General features: G+C 45.8%; 1 protein-coding gene across 1 annotated transcript in view; it reads right to left on the bottom strand.

Moving 5' to 3' along the window:
• SLC15A1 (solute carrier family 15 member 1) overlaps positions 1 to 17,186 on the bottom strand; it is a 127,961-nt gene that overhangs the window by 38,555 nt on the left and 72,220 nt on the right. Inside the window, exon 16 of the mRNA XM_063950765.1 lies at positions 10,723 to 10,804. Within this exon, the coding sequence (XP_063806835.1) occupies positions 10,723 to 10,804 (82 nt within the window). The remainder of the gene's footprint in view (positions 1 to 10,722; positions 10,805 to 17,186) is intronic.

The raw sequence follows: 17,186 nt of genomic DNA, 5'->3' as shown, positions 1-17,186 counted from the left end.
GTTGAGTGATGTGAAGCAATGGGAGAGTAACACTAACTGTATGCTTTTTTTACATTTTTATTTTTTGTTCTAAATTCAAGCATTTGGAGACCACACTGGAAATCCTGCATTTATTCCAGCAGGTCAAGCAGACTGAGCCATAAGCTCTTCCGCTAACTTTATCTTATGCCCCTTAAGCAAAGCTGCTTAAAGAATCCTACTCTACTTCCATGAGCCAGACTTTTCCAATAGACAGAGTTTGAGCAGGGCAGTCAAACAACTGCCCAAGCTGTTAGATACTGCTAGGGGCAATATGTTTTTAAACACACTTAATGATAACTACTTAGTCCAACTAATTGAGGAACCAACTAGGTACAATGCAATCTTAGACCTGGTATTAACAAACAATTGGGATTTGGTATCTGGTATTATAGTAGGGGAACCCATAGGAAACAGCGACCACAATATGGTCAGATTCAATATCAGTTTCTATAAACAGCCCTATACTGGCTCAACTAGGACTTTAAACTTTAGCAAAGCAAATTTTGAAAAGATGAGGGTATTTTTCAGGGATATTGAATGGGAAGGTTTGTTTTTAGGAAAAAATACTACGGAGAAATGGGAGGTACTAAAATTCCTGCTAGCTAAAAATACACTCAAATGTATTCCTATGAGTAGCAAAAAAAGGAATAAAAATCATAAACCGATGTGGCTTAACAAAAAGATTAAGGAACTTATGGGGAAGAAAAGGCGAGCATTTAAAAAATACAAATCTGACGGGGAAGCAGAGTCATTTCAGCACTATAAGGAATGTAACAAAATTTGCAAAAAGGAAATAATTGCGGCTAAAGTAGAAACTGAAAAACTAGTAGCAAAGGGAAGCAAAGCGAATCCCAAAAAATTCTTTAAATACATTAATAGCAAGAGATTAAAGAAGGAGAGTATAGGCCCTTTAAAAGACAAGTTGGGAGTCTTAAGCAAAAATGATAATGACATAGCGGACACACTAAATGAGTTTTTTTCAACAGTATTCACTCGTGAGGACCCAATTCAGGGACTAACGCACAATCTCAATAATGAGAATATCACACTGATAGGTACTTATTTAAGCGAGGAAGTAGTCTGTGACCGATTAAAACATTTAAAGATTAACAAATCACCAGGGCCCGATGGTATTCATCCAAGGGTTCTAATGGAGCTTCACTCTGAACTGGCAAAACCGCTATCTTTGATCTTTAAGGATTCAGTTATATCAGGTATGGTTCCCAAAGACTGGCGTATAGTGGAAGTAGTGCCTATATTCAAAAAGGGAAGGAAAGCTGAACCAGGTAATTATACACCAGTTAGTCTTACATCTATAGTGGGGAAAGTATTGGAAGGTATTCTAAGAGATAGTATTCAGAAGTTCCTTGAAACCAATAAGGTCATTAAAAGGAATCAACATGGGTTTATGAAGGACAGATCCTGTCAAACCAACTTACTTGGCTTTTATGAAACAGTAAGCGCAAACCTAGATCAGGGTAAAGACGTGGATGTAATCTTTTTAGACTTTGTCAAAGCGTTTGATACTGTACCACACATGAGACTATTCTACAAGCTACAAGAATCAGGGCTAGGAAGCACAATATGCACTTGGGTCAAAAACTGGTTAGATAATAGGAAGCAGCGCGTTGTGGTTAATGGATCTTTTTCAACTTGGACTGAAGTGCTAAGTGGTGTGCCGCAAGGCTCAGTATTAGGACCGCTATTGTTCAATATTTTCATTAACGACCTAACAGAAGGTCTAGAGAGCATGGTGTCAATTTTTGCAGATGATACCAAATTGTGTAAGGCTATAAATACAGAGGAGAATGCCGAGTCTCTTCAGAACGACTTAGTTAAATTAGAAGCATGAGCAGCCAAATGGAGAATGCGCTTCAACACAGACAAGTGTAAGGTAATGCACTGTGGTAACAAGAACATAAATTACACCTACCTACTAAATGGGGTAAAATTAGGGGATTCTGTACTGGAAAAGGACTTAGGTGTCCTCATAGATAGCAAGCTAAGCAGTAGTACCCAAAGTAGGACTGCAGCAAAGAAGGCTAATAAGATATTAGCATGCATAAAACGGGGTATTGATGCTAGGGACGAGAGTATTATACTCCCGTTATATAAATCACTAGTGAGGCCTCACCTTGAATACTGTGTACAATTCTGGGCACCGTACTACAAAAAGGATATCCTGGAGCTTGAAAAGGTACAGAGGAGGGTGACCAAACTAATTAAGGGCATGGAGACGATGGAATACAAGGAAAGGCTTGAAAGACTAGGCATGTTTACATTGGAAAAGCGGAGACTAAGAGGGGATATGATCAACATCTACAAATATATAACGGGACAATACACAGAGCTTGCGCGGGACCTGTTTTTGGTTAGATCAACACAGAGGACTCGTGGACACTCGCTCAGGTTAGAGGAGAGGAGATTCCGCACAATACGGCGTAAAGGCTTTTTCACGGTAAGGACAATACGTGTTTGGAATTCCCTGCCCGAGGGAGTTGTAATGGCGGAATCTGTCAACACCTTTAAGAATGGGTTAGATAAATTCCTAATGGATAAGGATATCCAGGGGTATGGTGCATAGTCATGCATTATAGTTACTATAAATAGGGATAAAATGTAACGGCTGACAGCAGCATCAGTCAGAAATTTTAGTCAAATCATCATGCATAGGAGACCACAAATAGGTTGAACTCGATGGACAATTGTCTTTTTTCAACCTCAGATACTATGTAACTTATGTTTCACTAATGCTGTCTGTCTCCTGATCCACACTACTGTATAGGACAGGTGGGTAGAGAATGTGCTTCAGGTGATGACTGAGGGCAGATATGCGCTACAGGTAAGGCCTGGGGGGAAATAATGTGTTAGAAGCCAGGGAAGGATAAATGTGTTAAAGGGGAATGGGTGGAGGTAAGAAATGTGTTACAGATAAGCAGTGTTGGACTGGGGCATGAAGGGCCCACCGGGGAAATACAGTGGTAGGGGCCCATTCTTAGAGGCTTGAAAACCATTAGTGAATGGTCTGGGCCCCTTGATAAATTATATATATAGTAAATACTGCTAGTGCATGCATGATAATGTACCAGATTAATAACAGCAATGCACTGTAGAAAATACACCATAGTCCTGTGCAGTATAATGTAACATATTCATAATGTATAATTGAGAGGGTGGGCCCCCAGGCATTGGGGCCTACCGGTGGTTTCCCCTGTACCCCTATGGGCCAGTCCGAGCCTGAGGTAAGGGCACCCCTGCCAACACAAATCCCATCCCACCCACTTCTTAGTAAAATGGACATGACGGGGGCATGATGGTGTAATTCCCTGAAAATCATCATAGCTCCCTGCCATGATGTCACAGATTGTGGCACTGTGTCCCAGGCACGTGGCCAAAAAAATGTGATTTGCTTGCTCCCCCACAGTGACCACATCAATCTTAATCTTAAAGATATTGTATGCGGAAGGGTAGAGGATAATAAGTGTGTTATAGGGAGGGATGAAGTGAAAGGTGTTAGAGGTGTAGGGGACAATTTTGTTAAATATGAGGGCATAACTGTATTGAGGTTCCAGTGGTATTGCCAGCATATACCTTGGGTATATTGGGAGAAGCCCTATTGTGGCTTAGAGCCCCTATTTTCAGCAGCAATAAGGCATTTCACCCTGTAACAAATATTTCCATAGCTCCTAGAATATGCTTAATAAAATAATAACCTAAAAATAAGAATTTACTTACCGATAATTCTATTTCTCATAGTCCGTAGTGGATGCTGGGGACTCCGAAAGGACCATGGGGAACAGCGGCTCCGCAGGAGACTGGGCACAAAGTAAAAGCTTTAGGACTAGCTGGTGTGCACTGGCTCCTCCCCCTATGACCCTCCTCCAAGCCTCAGTTAGGATACTGTGCCCGGACGAGCGTACACAATAAGGAAGGATTTTGAATCCCGGGTAAGACTCATTACCAGCCACACCAATCACACCGTACAACTTGTGATCTGAACCCAGTTAACAGCATGATAACAGAAGGAGCCTCTGAAAAGATGGCTCACAACAACAATAACCCGATTTTTGTAACAATAACTATGTACAAGTAATGCAGACAATCCGCACTTGGGATGGGCGCCCAGCATCCACTACGGACTATGAGAAATAGAATTATCGGTAAGTAAATTCTTATTTTCTCTAACGTCCTAGTGGATGCTGGGGACTCCGAAAGGACCATGGGGATTATACCAAAGCTCCCAAACGGGCGGGAGAGTGCGGATGACTCTGCAGCACCGAATGAGAGAACTCCAGGTCCTCCTCAGCCAGGGTATCAAATTTGTAGAATTTAGCAAACGTGTTTGCCCCTGACCAAGTAGCTGCTCGGCAAAGTTGTAAAGCCGAGACCCCTCGGGCAGCCGCCCCAGATGAGCCCACTTTCCGTGTGGAATGGGCTTTTACAGATTTTGGCTGTGGCAGGCCTGCCACAGAATGTGCAAGCTGAATTGTACTGCAAATCCAACGAGCAATCGTCTGCTTAGAAGCAGGAGCACCCAGCTTGTTGGGTGCATACAGGATAAACAGCGAGTCAGATTTTCTGACTCCAGCCATCCTGGAAACATATATTTCCAGGGCCCTGACTACGTCCAGCAACTTGGAATCCTCCAAGTCCCTAGTAGCCGCAGGCACCACAATAGGTTGGTTTAAGTGAAATGCTGAAAACACCTTAGGGAGAAATTGAGGACGAGTCCTCAATTCCGCCCTGTCCGAATGGAAAATCAGATAAGGGCTTTTACAGGATAAAGCCGCCAATTCTGACACGCGCCTGGCCCAGGCCAGGGCCAACAGCATGACCACTTTCCATGTGAGATATTTTAACTCCACAAATTTAAGTGGTTCAAACCAATGTGACTTTTGGAATCCAAAAAAAAAAAAACTACATTGAGATCCCAAGTGCCACTGGAGGCACAAAAGGAGGCTGTATATGCAGTACCCCTTTTACAAACGTCTGAACTTCAGGGACTGAAGCTAGTTCTTTTTGGAAGAAAATTGACAGGGCCGAAATTTGAACCTTAATGGACCCCAATTTCAGGCCCATAGACACTCCTGTTTGCAGGAAATGTAGGAATCGACCCAGTCGAATTTCCACCGTCGGGCCTTACTGGCCTCGCACCACGCAACATATTTTCGCCAATTGCGGTGATAATGTTTTTGCGGTTACATCCTTCCTGGCTTTGATCAGGATAGGGATGACTTCATCCGGAATGCCCTTTTTCCTTCAGGATCCGGCGTTCAACCGCCATGCCGTCAAACGCAGCCGCGGTAAGTCTTGGAACAGACAGGGTCCTTGCTGGAGCAGGTCCCTTCTTAGAGGTAGAGGCCACGGATCCTCCGTGAGCATCTCTTGAAGTTCCGGTTACCAAGTCCTTCTTGGCCAATCTGGAGCCACGAATATAGTGCTTACTCCTCACCATCTTATCAATCTCAGTACCTTGGGTATGAGAGGCAGAGGAGGAAACACATACCCTGACTGGTACACCCACGGTGTTACCAGAGCGTCTACAGCTATTGCCTGAGGGTCCCTGGACCTGGCGCAATACCTGTCGAGTTTTTCCCAACGGTTTATAATCCTGTGGAAGACTTCTGGGTGAAGTCCCCACTCTCCCCAGGTGGAGGTCGTGCTGAAGAAGTCTGCTTCCCAGTTGTCCACTCCCGGAATGAATACTGCTGACAGTGCTATCCCATGATTTTCCGTCCAGCGAAGAATCCTTGCAGCTTCTGTCATTGCCCTTCTGCTTCTTGTGCCACCCTGTCTGTTTACGTGGGTGACTGCCGTGATGTTGTCCGACTGGATCAACACCGGCTGTCCTTGAAGCAAAGGTCTTGCTAAGCTTAGAGCATTGTAAATGTCCCTTAGCTTCAGGATATTTATGTGAAGTGATGTCTCCAGGCTTGACCATAAGTCCTGGATATTCCTTCCCTGTGTGACTGCTCCCCAGCCTCGCAGGCTGGCATCCGTGGTTACCAGGACCCAGTCCTGAATGCCGAATCTGCGGCCCTCTAGAAGATGAGCACTCTGCAACCACCACAGGAGGGACACCCTTGTCCTTGGTGACAGGGTTATCCGCTGATGCATCTGAAGATGCGACCCGGACCATTTGTCCAGCAGGTCCCACTGGAAAGTTCTTGCGTGGAATCTGCCAAATGGGATTGCTTCGTAGGAAGCCCCCATTTTACCCAGAACCCTTGTGCATTGATGCACTGAGACTTGGCTCGGTTTGAGGAGGTTCCTGACTAGCTCGGATAACTCCCTGGCTTTCTCCTCCGGGAGAAACACCTTTTTCTGGACTGTGTCCAGGATCATCCCTAGGAACAGAAGACACGTCGACGGAACGAGCTGCGATTTTGGAATATTGAGAATCCAATCGTGCTGCCGCAACACTATCTGAGATAGTGCTACACCGACCTCCAACTGTTCCCTGGATCTTACCCTTATCAGGGAATCGTCCAAGTAAGGGATAACTAAAATTCCCTTCCTTCGAAGGAACATCATCATTTCGGCCATTACCTTGGTAAAGACCCGGGGTGCCGTGGACCATCCCTACGGCAGCGTCTGAACTGATAGTGACAGTTCTGTACCATAAACCTGAGGTACCCTTGGTGAGAAGGGTAAATTTTGACATGAAGGTAAGCATCCTTGATGTCCCGAGACATCATGTAGTCCCCTTCTTCCAGGTTCGCAATCACTGCTCTGAGTGACTCAATCTTGAATTTGAACCTCTGTATGTAAGTGTTCAAAGATTTTAGATTTTAGAATCGGTCTCACCGAGCCGTCTGGCTTCGGTACCACAATAGTGTGGAATAATACCCCGTTCCCTGTTGCAGGAGGGGTACCTTGATTATCACCTGCTGGGAATACAGCTTGTGAATGGCTTCCAAAACTGCCTCCCTGTCAGAGGGAGACGTCGGTAAAGTCGACTTTTGGAAACGGCGAGGGGGAGACGTCTCGAATTCCAATATGTACCCCTGAGATATTACCTGAAGGATCCAGGGGTCTACTTGCGAGTGAGCCCACTGCGCACTGAAATTCATTGAGAACGGGCCCCCACCGTGCCTGAGCTTGTAAAGCCCTAGCGTCATACTGAGGGCTTGGCAGAGGCTGGAAAGGGTTTCTGTTCCTGGGAACTGGCTGATCTCTGCAGCCTTTTTCCTCTCCCTCTGTCACGAGCAGAAAAGAGGAACCTTTTGTCCGCTTGCCAACAAAGGACTGCGCCTGATAATACGGCGTCTTATTTTGAGAGGCGACCTGGGGTACAAACGTGGATTTCCCACCTGTTGCCGTGGCCACCAGGTCTAAAAGACCGACCCCAAATGTCCCCTTTCAAAGGCAATACTTCCAAATGACGTTTGGAATCCGCATCACCTGACCATTTTACTGGTAGAATTGGACAACGCACTTATACTTGATGCCAGTCGGCAATTATTCCGCTGTGCATCATGCATATATAGAGATGCATCTTTTAAATGCTCTATAGGCAATAATATACTATCCTTATCTAGGATATCAATATTTCCAGTCAGGGAATCCGACCATGCCAACCCAGCACTGCACCTCCAGGCTGAGGCGATAGCTGGTCGCAGTATAACACCAGTATGTGTGTAAATACCTTTTTTTGGATACCCTCCTGCTTTCTATCAGCAGGATCCTTAAGGGCGGCCATCTCATGAGAGGGTAGAGCCCTTGTTCTTACAAGCGTGTGAGCGCCTTATCCCCCCTAGGGGGTGTTTCCCAATGCATTCTAACCTCTGGCGGGAAAGGGTATGCAGCCAATACTTTTTAAGAAATTATTAATTGTTATCGGGGGGAAACCCACGCATCATCACACATTTTATTTCTCAGATTCAGGAAAACTACAGGTAGTTTTTCCCTCACCGAACATAATACCCCTTTTTTGGTGGTACTCGTATTATCAGAAATGTATAAAACATTTTCCATTGTCTCAATCATGTAACGTGTGGCCCTACTGGAAATCACGGTTGTCTCTTCACCGTCGACACAGGAGTCAGTATCCGTGTCGGCGTCTGTATCTGCCATCTGCCTGACGGCCTATGAGACGTCTGGACAGGCACAAGCTGAGTAGCCGGCTGTCTCATGTCAACCACTGTTTTTTTATATAGAGCTGACACTGTCACGTAATTTTCAACAGTACATCCACTCAGGTGTCGACCCCCTAGGGGGTGACATCACTGTTACAGACACTCTGCTCCGCCTCCACATCATTTTCCTCCTCATACATGTCGACACACACGTACCGATACCCAGCACACACACAGGGAATGCTCTGATAGAGGACAGGACCCACTTAGCCCTTTGGGGAGACAGAGGGAGAGTTTGCCAGCACACACCAGAGCGCTATATATGTATAGGGACAACCTTACAATAAGTGTCTATCCCTTATAGCTGCTTATATCTGTTATTTTGCCAAATAAGTGCCCCCCTCTCTTTTTTACCCTGTTTCTGTAGTTGCAGGATGCAGGGGAGATTCTGGGAGCCTTCCTACCAGCGGAGCTGTGTGGGAAAAATGGCGCTGTGTGCTGAGGAGATAGGCCCCGCCCCCTTCACGGCGGGCTCTTCTCCCGCTTTTTTTCTGGAAAACTGGCAGGGGTTAAATACATCCATATAGCCCAGGAGCTATATGTGATGTATTTTTCGCCAACTAAGGTAAATTCATTGCTTCCCAGGACGCCCCCCCCCAGCGTCCTGCACCCTCAGTGACCGGAGTGTGAAGTGTGCTGAGAGCAATGGCGCACAGCTGCAGTGCTGTGCGCTACCTTATGAAGACAGGAAAGTCTTCTGCCGCCGATTTATGGACCTCTTCTTGCTTCAGCATCTGTAAGGGGGCCGGCGGCGCGGCTCCGGGACCCATCCATGGCTGGGCCTGTGATCGTCCCTCTGGAGCTAATGTCCAGTAGCCTAAGAAACCCAATCCACTCTGCACGCAGGTGAGTTCGTTTCTCTCCCCTAAGTCCCTCGATGCAGTGAGCCTGTTGCCAGCAGGTCTCACTGAAAATAAAAAACCTATTTAAACTTTTACTCTAAGCAGCTCAGGAGAGCCACCTAGACTGCACCCTTCTCGTTCGGGCACAAAATCTTAACTGAGGCTTGGAGGAGGGTCATAGGGGGAGGAGCCAGTGCACACCAGCTAGTCCTAAAGCTTTTACTTTGTGCCCAGTCTCCTGCGGAGCCGCTGTTCCCCATGGTCCTTTCGGAGTCCCCAGCATCCACTAGGACGTTAGAGAAAGTAGACATTTATCAAAAGCATAAATGTATTTTCATAGGACTACAAACCCACAACTACACATTACTCCACATAACACATCTGCACTAAAACTGTTGTTCTGTGTTCTAATCCGTTATACAGTGTTGTGGAAACATAGCTGCCCCGCCATCGCATTAATCGCACTTTGCGACTGCAAATTTTAATTTTGAAATAGCTTAAAGAAGTATCAAATCTCAATATATATTGCAAAAAAAAACAAAAACAGACAAAGCATAATGTTATCTTAAATAGATTTTTACATATTTACATACATTCTGAATGCTAATGTTAACCCTTAACATAAAGACTTCTTTAATATAGGCTTATTGTTATGTTTCCTTAAATGAGAACCCCAGTCTCCTGATTTGTTTTGGGTAAAATGCCATCCCTCCAAATAGCAGATCCATGTAGTCCTCTCCCCACGGTTCCCACAATTCCAGAGATTACTACAGTATACTTGGAATCCCCTTTCTTGACGATATTCCCCAAGACTTCAGTGCCTGATTACTATGCTAAATACAGTATGTGGGGTTGAGCCAGGGTATGTCACACTCACAGGCAGCCACCACAGAGACAATATACTACACTAGAAAGCTTAACTGTAATATGCAGCATCTGTGTATATCTACTGGCATACCTCCTAATATTCTCAGTGGCAAAACCTGACAAATTAGGCCACACCCTAGTTCATCTGAATGCTATTATTTATGACACACTCTTTTATGGTTATCTATGCCTTTTAGAGATGGCAAAACCATTGGTAGATCAGGGCCGCATGTTGGGACCCCTGGATGACTGCACCAACCACCCTGTCATTAGTCAGGCTCTGTGGTAGATATGTAATTATACATTGCTGAAACCATGAAAACATAGTGGAAAAGAATACACGTATTATACTAATTGTAGGCATAATGTATTTGCATATTTTGTTTAAATGAAACAAATCAAAACTATGAAATGTATGAAATATGACAAAACAAAACAATGAAATAGATACAGTACCTGCTTCACTTTAAGGATGATACTAAAATTACATTTTAAAAGAAAATTTATATCTAAAGAGCTAAATAAATATCATGTATTATTCGACTGTTTTATAGAAGAAATTGTATAAGCATGCAATATATATTAGTAAATGTTAGATTTCCAAATTGTAGAGGTATTTTATACTATTTATTTCTGCATTTCATTATTTCTTGACTTAAAGTACTTAAAATGTTTTTCACTGCCCTTTACTATTGAGATTATCCTTCATAGTCCCATATAAATACATATGACACTTCGGCGTCGGCATGCTGACCGGCAGTCTCCTAAACGCCGGTCAGCCATACCACACCCACTTACAGTACTGCAAGCCCCTCTTTCCCATTCCTTACAGACCTGAAACAATGATCACTTACATCAATCTGTAGCTGTATAATGGCAGCAACCACAAATGCCATAGCAGCAAGAAACATTCCAACTGTCATCTTCTTCAGGGGTCTGCAGATACAATATAAACATATTATAAGCCCCAATTTCACTGATTTTTGAGAAGCAGTATACATCAAAGCTACATTTATTATAGTGACAATTTCAGTTCTATTAAATATATTTCTGCAGCTGGGTGCACTGGTATTCCACAGGGAATAACATTGGGGTGTAGAGTTGGATCTTGATCCGAGGCACCAACAGGCTAAAGCTTTGACTGTTCTCAAGGTGCACTGCACTGCTTCCTCTATAGCCCCGCCTCCAGGCACTGGAGCTCAGTTTGTAAGTTAGTGCCTGCAGTGCAGGTCAACTAACATTAAGCAGCCCAGAAAAGAGCTTTTTCAGAAGACTTTGGGGCCGCAGCACTTTCTATGTCATCTTGACATGCTGTGCTGCTGCTCCATCACCTCCCTCAGCGGCACTGCATACTCCCACGGCCTGGTTCCCGGGTACTTGCAGCGGAGACGCACCAGTTTTTAGGCACACCGCCGCTGCCGCTCTCCTGGATCGCATGGCTGCACATCAGGGAGGAGGTAAGAGGGTCCCCCAGGTGGGATCCGCCGGTAAATCGCAGTCCGGTCGCGGTCTAAGGAGACGACCGCGATGCTGGCGTGGACACTGTGGCCGTGCAGGGACCCCACTATATCCACCAGGGCATGGGATCACAGGTCGGATACTTAAATATCCATTTTAATAAGGCTCCATAGTACCAGGTGGTGGGGACCAGCATAGGGGGTAAGGCGCTTGACCTATATCCCCACCCCCAGCTCCAGGTGCCATCTACTGCTGGTGTTCCCGCTCTGGAGCTGCCTCACACTCTCCCTCACTCCCTGACTGAGAAGCTGGGAGCCATTTTCTAAAATAGATGCGACTGGTCTCCGAGACTGTAGGGCAAGGTCTCCTTTGTAAACCCGCCTGTACATCAGCGCCGGGGTTTTACAAACACTTAAGTATTCTACATGTCACTATTAAGACAGCATTAGTTAAGAACAAGTGTACCTGTGCCAGAATATATTATACGAGTATTCTGATATATACATCCGGTCTCAGACCGCGCATCTTTATATATATATATATATATATATATATATTTACATGTGTTCATATAATAATCCAATGCAATTTTATTGTCATGAAAATAATTATCTCCATTGCAAACGTGTCTGTGTGTGCCTGTATCTGCTATGTAATTCACTGGGTCAATATATAGTGCATCACAGTATTTACCTATTGCGTGTATTCTACTGTGTACTCAGTCACATAATACCGGATTTATTCGCAGGTGTTGTGACTGGGTACTCGGTCACATGCCAGCGGATTTATTCGCAGGTATTGTACTCTGTCTGGCTTAATTGTACTAAGCCACTCTCTGTTGCATTTGTGTATAATGTTTAACATGTAGGGTAGTAAATCTGGGGATGCTTCTGCAACCCTGCAGAGCATGCGCAACGGATTTAACTGAGGGGGAAGTTTTGTGTGATGGTCTGTGTACTATGGGGGACATTTACTAAGCAGTGATAAGAGCGGAGAAGTGAGCCAGTGAAGAAGTGCCCATGGCAACCAATCAGCACTGAAGTAACATCTATAATTTGCATACTATAAAATTATACAGAGCTGCTGATTGGTTGATGGGGCAACTTCTCCACTGGCTCACTTCTCCACTTTTTTCACTGTTTAGTAAATGTCCCCCTATATCTCATAAATCTCCCAGTCAGTCCGCAGCTCCTGTAATCAATCAGAAGCCAACCTGGGCTGTGTTCTCAATCCTACTGGGTTCTTTTTTTCTGAACGCTTTATGCCCCTTATAGGACCACCTGTAACATTACAGTCACTGATGTCCCCATGGTTACTCCGCTTTGGGTGGGAAAATTTGACCTCACAGATTGTAGCATATAACTCATACATTGCTCAGGCATCTAAGCAGGCTGCTTCCTCCTACCTATCCAATAATGTCTCTGATATTTTATCTGAAGAGAGGGGGATCATGCTGTCCTGTCAGTATCTATATTAGGTGTTTCTGACAAGGATTTTCCATTGCTAAATGATACCACTGCCCTTGTGGTTACTGGGAAGCAAATCCTACAAATAATGATGATAAGAGGATTCCCCTAATGTGGTTAAGTAAATTGATATGTTCAAACGTCAGAGGGTAAATAACATTCTGTTACCACATTCTGACCATTTAGTGTACATCAGACAAGACCCCTGGTCTAACCCAGGTAAGACATTCCTCCTGTCTACAACGGGCATTACTTCAATATCTTCCCCCTGCAGAGTTGTCACAACTGAGGGCCTGAGCTGACGGGAGGCAGCCTCAGTTGTAGGGGTTGAGATGTAACGGAACCTGGGAGGTTGTATCAGACCCCTAGACATGTAAGTAACATGTAGAAGAACTGCCCGAAGGCGTGACCACGACAACCAGGGTAAAGGTCAATGATGTTTATTTATGACAAACTCCGTAACACAGCAGCAGTAAAAGAAAACATAAAAATCAGCAGAGGATAAATACAGTTCCTGGGTACTACAGGGTGGCAAGGGCCACAGGGCTCTGGTAGTGTGAGATAGTTCTTATAATCTTCTAGATGGAAAGTCCTTACCAGGCCCGACTGTAGCAATGGAGATAGCCCAGGATCGTACCAGCTGGTGTTCCAGGGAAAGCTGGGCTGCTGTGGATAAAACGGCTGCTGTGGGTACTGGCTGGAACCAGGCTGATGTTGGCACGGAGTGGATACTGGCTGGAACCAGTTAAATAATAAATGTAGTTTGAGAGCGATGGAATATGAAGTGATGTTTGGAGTTTGAGAGCGGTGAAATTATAATGCCGGTGATAAATGATAATCTGCAGAAAAGGGTACCGGCACTTTAAGAAGAGCTGACCTCTGCTGGAAGCTGGATGCTGAAAGCAGGTGGATCTGTAGCTGGAAGCAGATGAATCCAAATGGATAGGAGAGTCAGGCTACACCGCAGGTGGAATGCTGGTGCGGGTCTCTTTAGTGGAAGTGTGGAGACAGGAGCTGGAACCTGGAAAACAACCACAGGAGAGAGACAAACTGGAACTAGGTTTGACAACCAAAGCACTGACGCCTTCCTTGCTCAGGCACAGTGTATTTATACCTGCAGCAAGGAAGGGATTGGCTAGGCAATTAGGCAGATTAACAATACTGATAACAGATTGGAGGAAATGATCAGCTGACAGAATCCAAGATGGCTGCGCCCATGCAGACACTTGGAGGGAAGTTTGGTTTGTAATCCATGTGGTAATGAAAACAGTAATGGCGGCGCCGGCCACAGGAGACAGGAGACGCCAGGCTGACAAGTGCACATCCAACCACGCGGACACAGCGGAGGCCGCGGCTGACGTAATCGCCACTCTGACACTCTGCATGCAGAAGCTCAGGGACGGCGGCGGAGGCCGCGGGAGACGCCATGCCAGATGTAATATGGCGTTACTGTGACAGCGTCTCAGAGAGACAGGAGAGGATGCAGGAATGTGAACATTAGGATAACAGATGGGATCCGGTCCTGGAGCGCTGAGCCAGCCTTAGGAGGCATCTGATGGGTAAGAAATGGCGTCCAGATACCCGGATCGTGACAGCACCCCCCCCCCCTTTAGGAGTGGCCCCAGGACACTTCTTTGGCTTTTGAGGAAACTTGGAATGGAATCTCCGGACCAAGGCAGGAGCATGGACATCAGAAGCATTGGTCCATGAACGTTCCTCAGGGCCGTAACCCTTCCAGTCAATAAGATACTGTAGTTGACCGTAACGGTGACGAGAGTCCAGGATCTTGGCCACTTCATACTCAACGCCTCGTTGAGTTTGGACTTTCGGAGTTGGAGGAAGTGAGGAATGAAACCGATTCAAGATCAGCGGTTTCAACAGGGAAACATGGAATGTCCTGGGTATCTTTAAGAAGGGAGGCAACTGGAGTCTGTAAGCAACAGGATTGATGACTTGTTCAATTTTAAAAGGACCAATGTAGCGAGGTGCAAACTTCATACTGGGAACTCTTAACCTCAAATTCTTCGTGGATAACCATACCCGATCACCCACCTTGAGAGCAGGAACTGCTCGACGCTTCTTATCCGCAAACTTCTTGTACCTGAATGATGCCTTGAGCAGAGCTGATCGTACGCTCTTCCAGATATTGGCAAACTGATGCAAGGTGATATCCACTGCTGGAACAGAAGTTGCTGGAAGCGGTTGGAACTCAGGGACTTTAGGGTGGAATCCAAAGTTAGTGAAGAATGGTGTAGAAGAAGATGAGGAATGATACTGGTTGTTATGACAGAACTCGGCCCAGGGAAGTAATTGAACCCAGTCATCTTGAGAGGAGGACACATAGATGCGGAGGAAGGCCTCCAAGTCCTGATTCACCCTCTCAGTTTGACCATTGGTCTGAGGATGGTAAGCCGTGGAAAACTTTAGCTTGACTTGGAGGACTTGACATAAACTTCGCCAGAATTTGGCTGTGAATTGAACTCCTCGATCAGAGATAATTTCTTCAGGAAGACCGTGGAGTCGGAAGATCTCTTGTATGAATACTTGAGCCAACTTGGAAGCTGACGGAAGACCGGTGAGAGGAATGAAGTGTGCCATCTTGGTGAACCGGTCAACTACCACCCAGATGGTATTGAACTTGTTGCACATGGGTAAGTCTGTAATGAAATCCATCGACAAATGGGTCCATGGTCGACGGGGAACGGATAGTGGAACCAGTTGCCCCGCAGGCGACTGGCGGGATACCTTATGTTGGGCACACTTTGGGCAAGATGCAATAAACTCCAAGACGTCCTTTTTCAGAGTTGGCCACCAATAGGACCTAGAGATAAACTCCAGGGTTTTTTGGATACCTGTATGTCCGGCAAAACGGGAAGCATGAGCCCAATGCATGAGCTTCTTCCTTAGCATCGGCTTCACAAAACTTTTCCCTGATGGGGGCGTAGAGTCCATCCCTACCGTGGAGAATGCCAACGGATTTATAATAGGATGCTTGTCTGAAGACTCTGACTCATTTTCTTGCTCCCATGAGCGGGAAAGGGCATCGGCCTTGCGATTCTGAGAGCCCGGACAGAACTGGAGTTTAAAGTCGAACCTGGAAAAGAAAAGTGCCCATCTGGCCTGACGAGGGTTGAGACATTGTGCGCCCTTCAGGTATAAAAGGTTCTTGTGGTCTGTAAGTATGGTGATTGAATGAGAAGCTCCCTCCAACAGATATCTCCACTCCTCCAGAGCGAGCTTGATGGCTAGCAACTCCTGGTCGCCAATGGCATAGTTGCGCTCCGCTGGGGAGAACTTCCGGGAGAAGAAACTGCAAGGATGTACATGGCCATCTTTAGCCCTCTGAGATAACACCGCTCCTACTCCAACGGAGGAGGCATCCACCTCTAAGATGAAAGGAGAGTCGATGTCGGGCTGTTTCAGAACTGGTGCAGAGATGAACCTTTGTTTTAACAGATGAAAGGCTTGCATAGCTTCCTCAGACCACTTGGACGGGTTAGCACCCTTCTTAGTTAAAGCAGTAATAGGCGCCACAATGGTGGAAAAGTCTCGTATAAACTTTCTGTAATAATTGGCGAACCCTAAGAACCTCTGGACCCCTTTGAGGGTTAAGGGTACCGGCCAATTCCGGATTGCTTGTAGTTTCTCAGGATCCATCTCTAGTCCGGAACCGGACACAATGTACCCTAGAAACGGAATGGACTTGACTTCAAAGACGCATTTCTCTAACTTGCAATAGAGATGATTGACACGGAGACGGGACAGAACCTCCTTTACCCAAAAACGATGTTCCTCCAAATCGTTGGCGAAAATGAGGATATCATCTAGATAGACCACGACATGACGATATAAAATGTCTCTGAAGATCTCATTGACAAAATGCTGGAAGACAGCTGGAGCATTGCTCAATCCGAAGGGCATGACGAGGTACTCATAATGTCCGTCACGGGTGTTAAAGGCGGTCTTCCACTCGTCACCCTCACGGATCCGGATGAGATTGTATGCACCTCTCAAGTCCAGCTTTGTGAAGATGGTAGCTCCGCTAACTCTATCAAAGAGCTCAGTAATCAGGGGTAAAGGATAGCGGTTCTTGATGGTAATGTCGTTCAAACCTCTGTAGTCGATGCACGGCCGCAGACCACCGTCTTTCTTCTTTACAAAAAAGAAGCCAGCGCCGGCTGGGGAAGAAGAAGGTCGAATGAACCCCTTTGCTAGGTTCTCTTTAATGTATTCCTCCATGGAATGCGTCTCAGGCAGAGACAACGGATAAGTTCGACCTCGAGGTGGAACCTTCCCTGGAACGAGATCAATCGGGCAGTCCCATTCTCTATGAGGAGGAAGGATATCAGCAGAGGCTTTACTGAACACATCCGTGAAATCTTGATATGGAGGAG

The sequence above is a fragment of the Pseudophryne corroboree genome, chromosome 2 (assembly GCF_028390025.1).
Source record: "Pseudophryne corroboree isolate aPseCor3 chromosome 2, aPseCor3.hap2, whole genome shotgun sequence".
Classification (NCBI taxonomy): Eukaryota; Metazoa; Chordata; class Amphibia; order Anura; family Myobatrachidae; genus Pseudophryne; species Pseudophryne corroboree.
The sequence above is the reverse complement of the archived record's forward strand: the minus strand, read 5'-3'. Positions and strand labels throughout refer to the sequence as shown.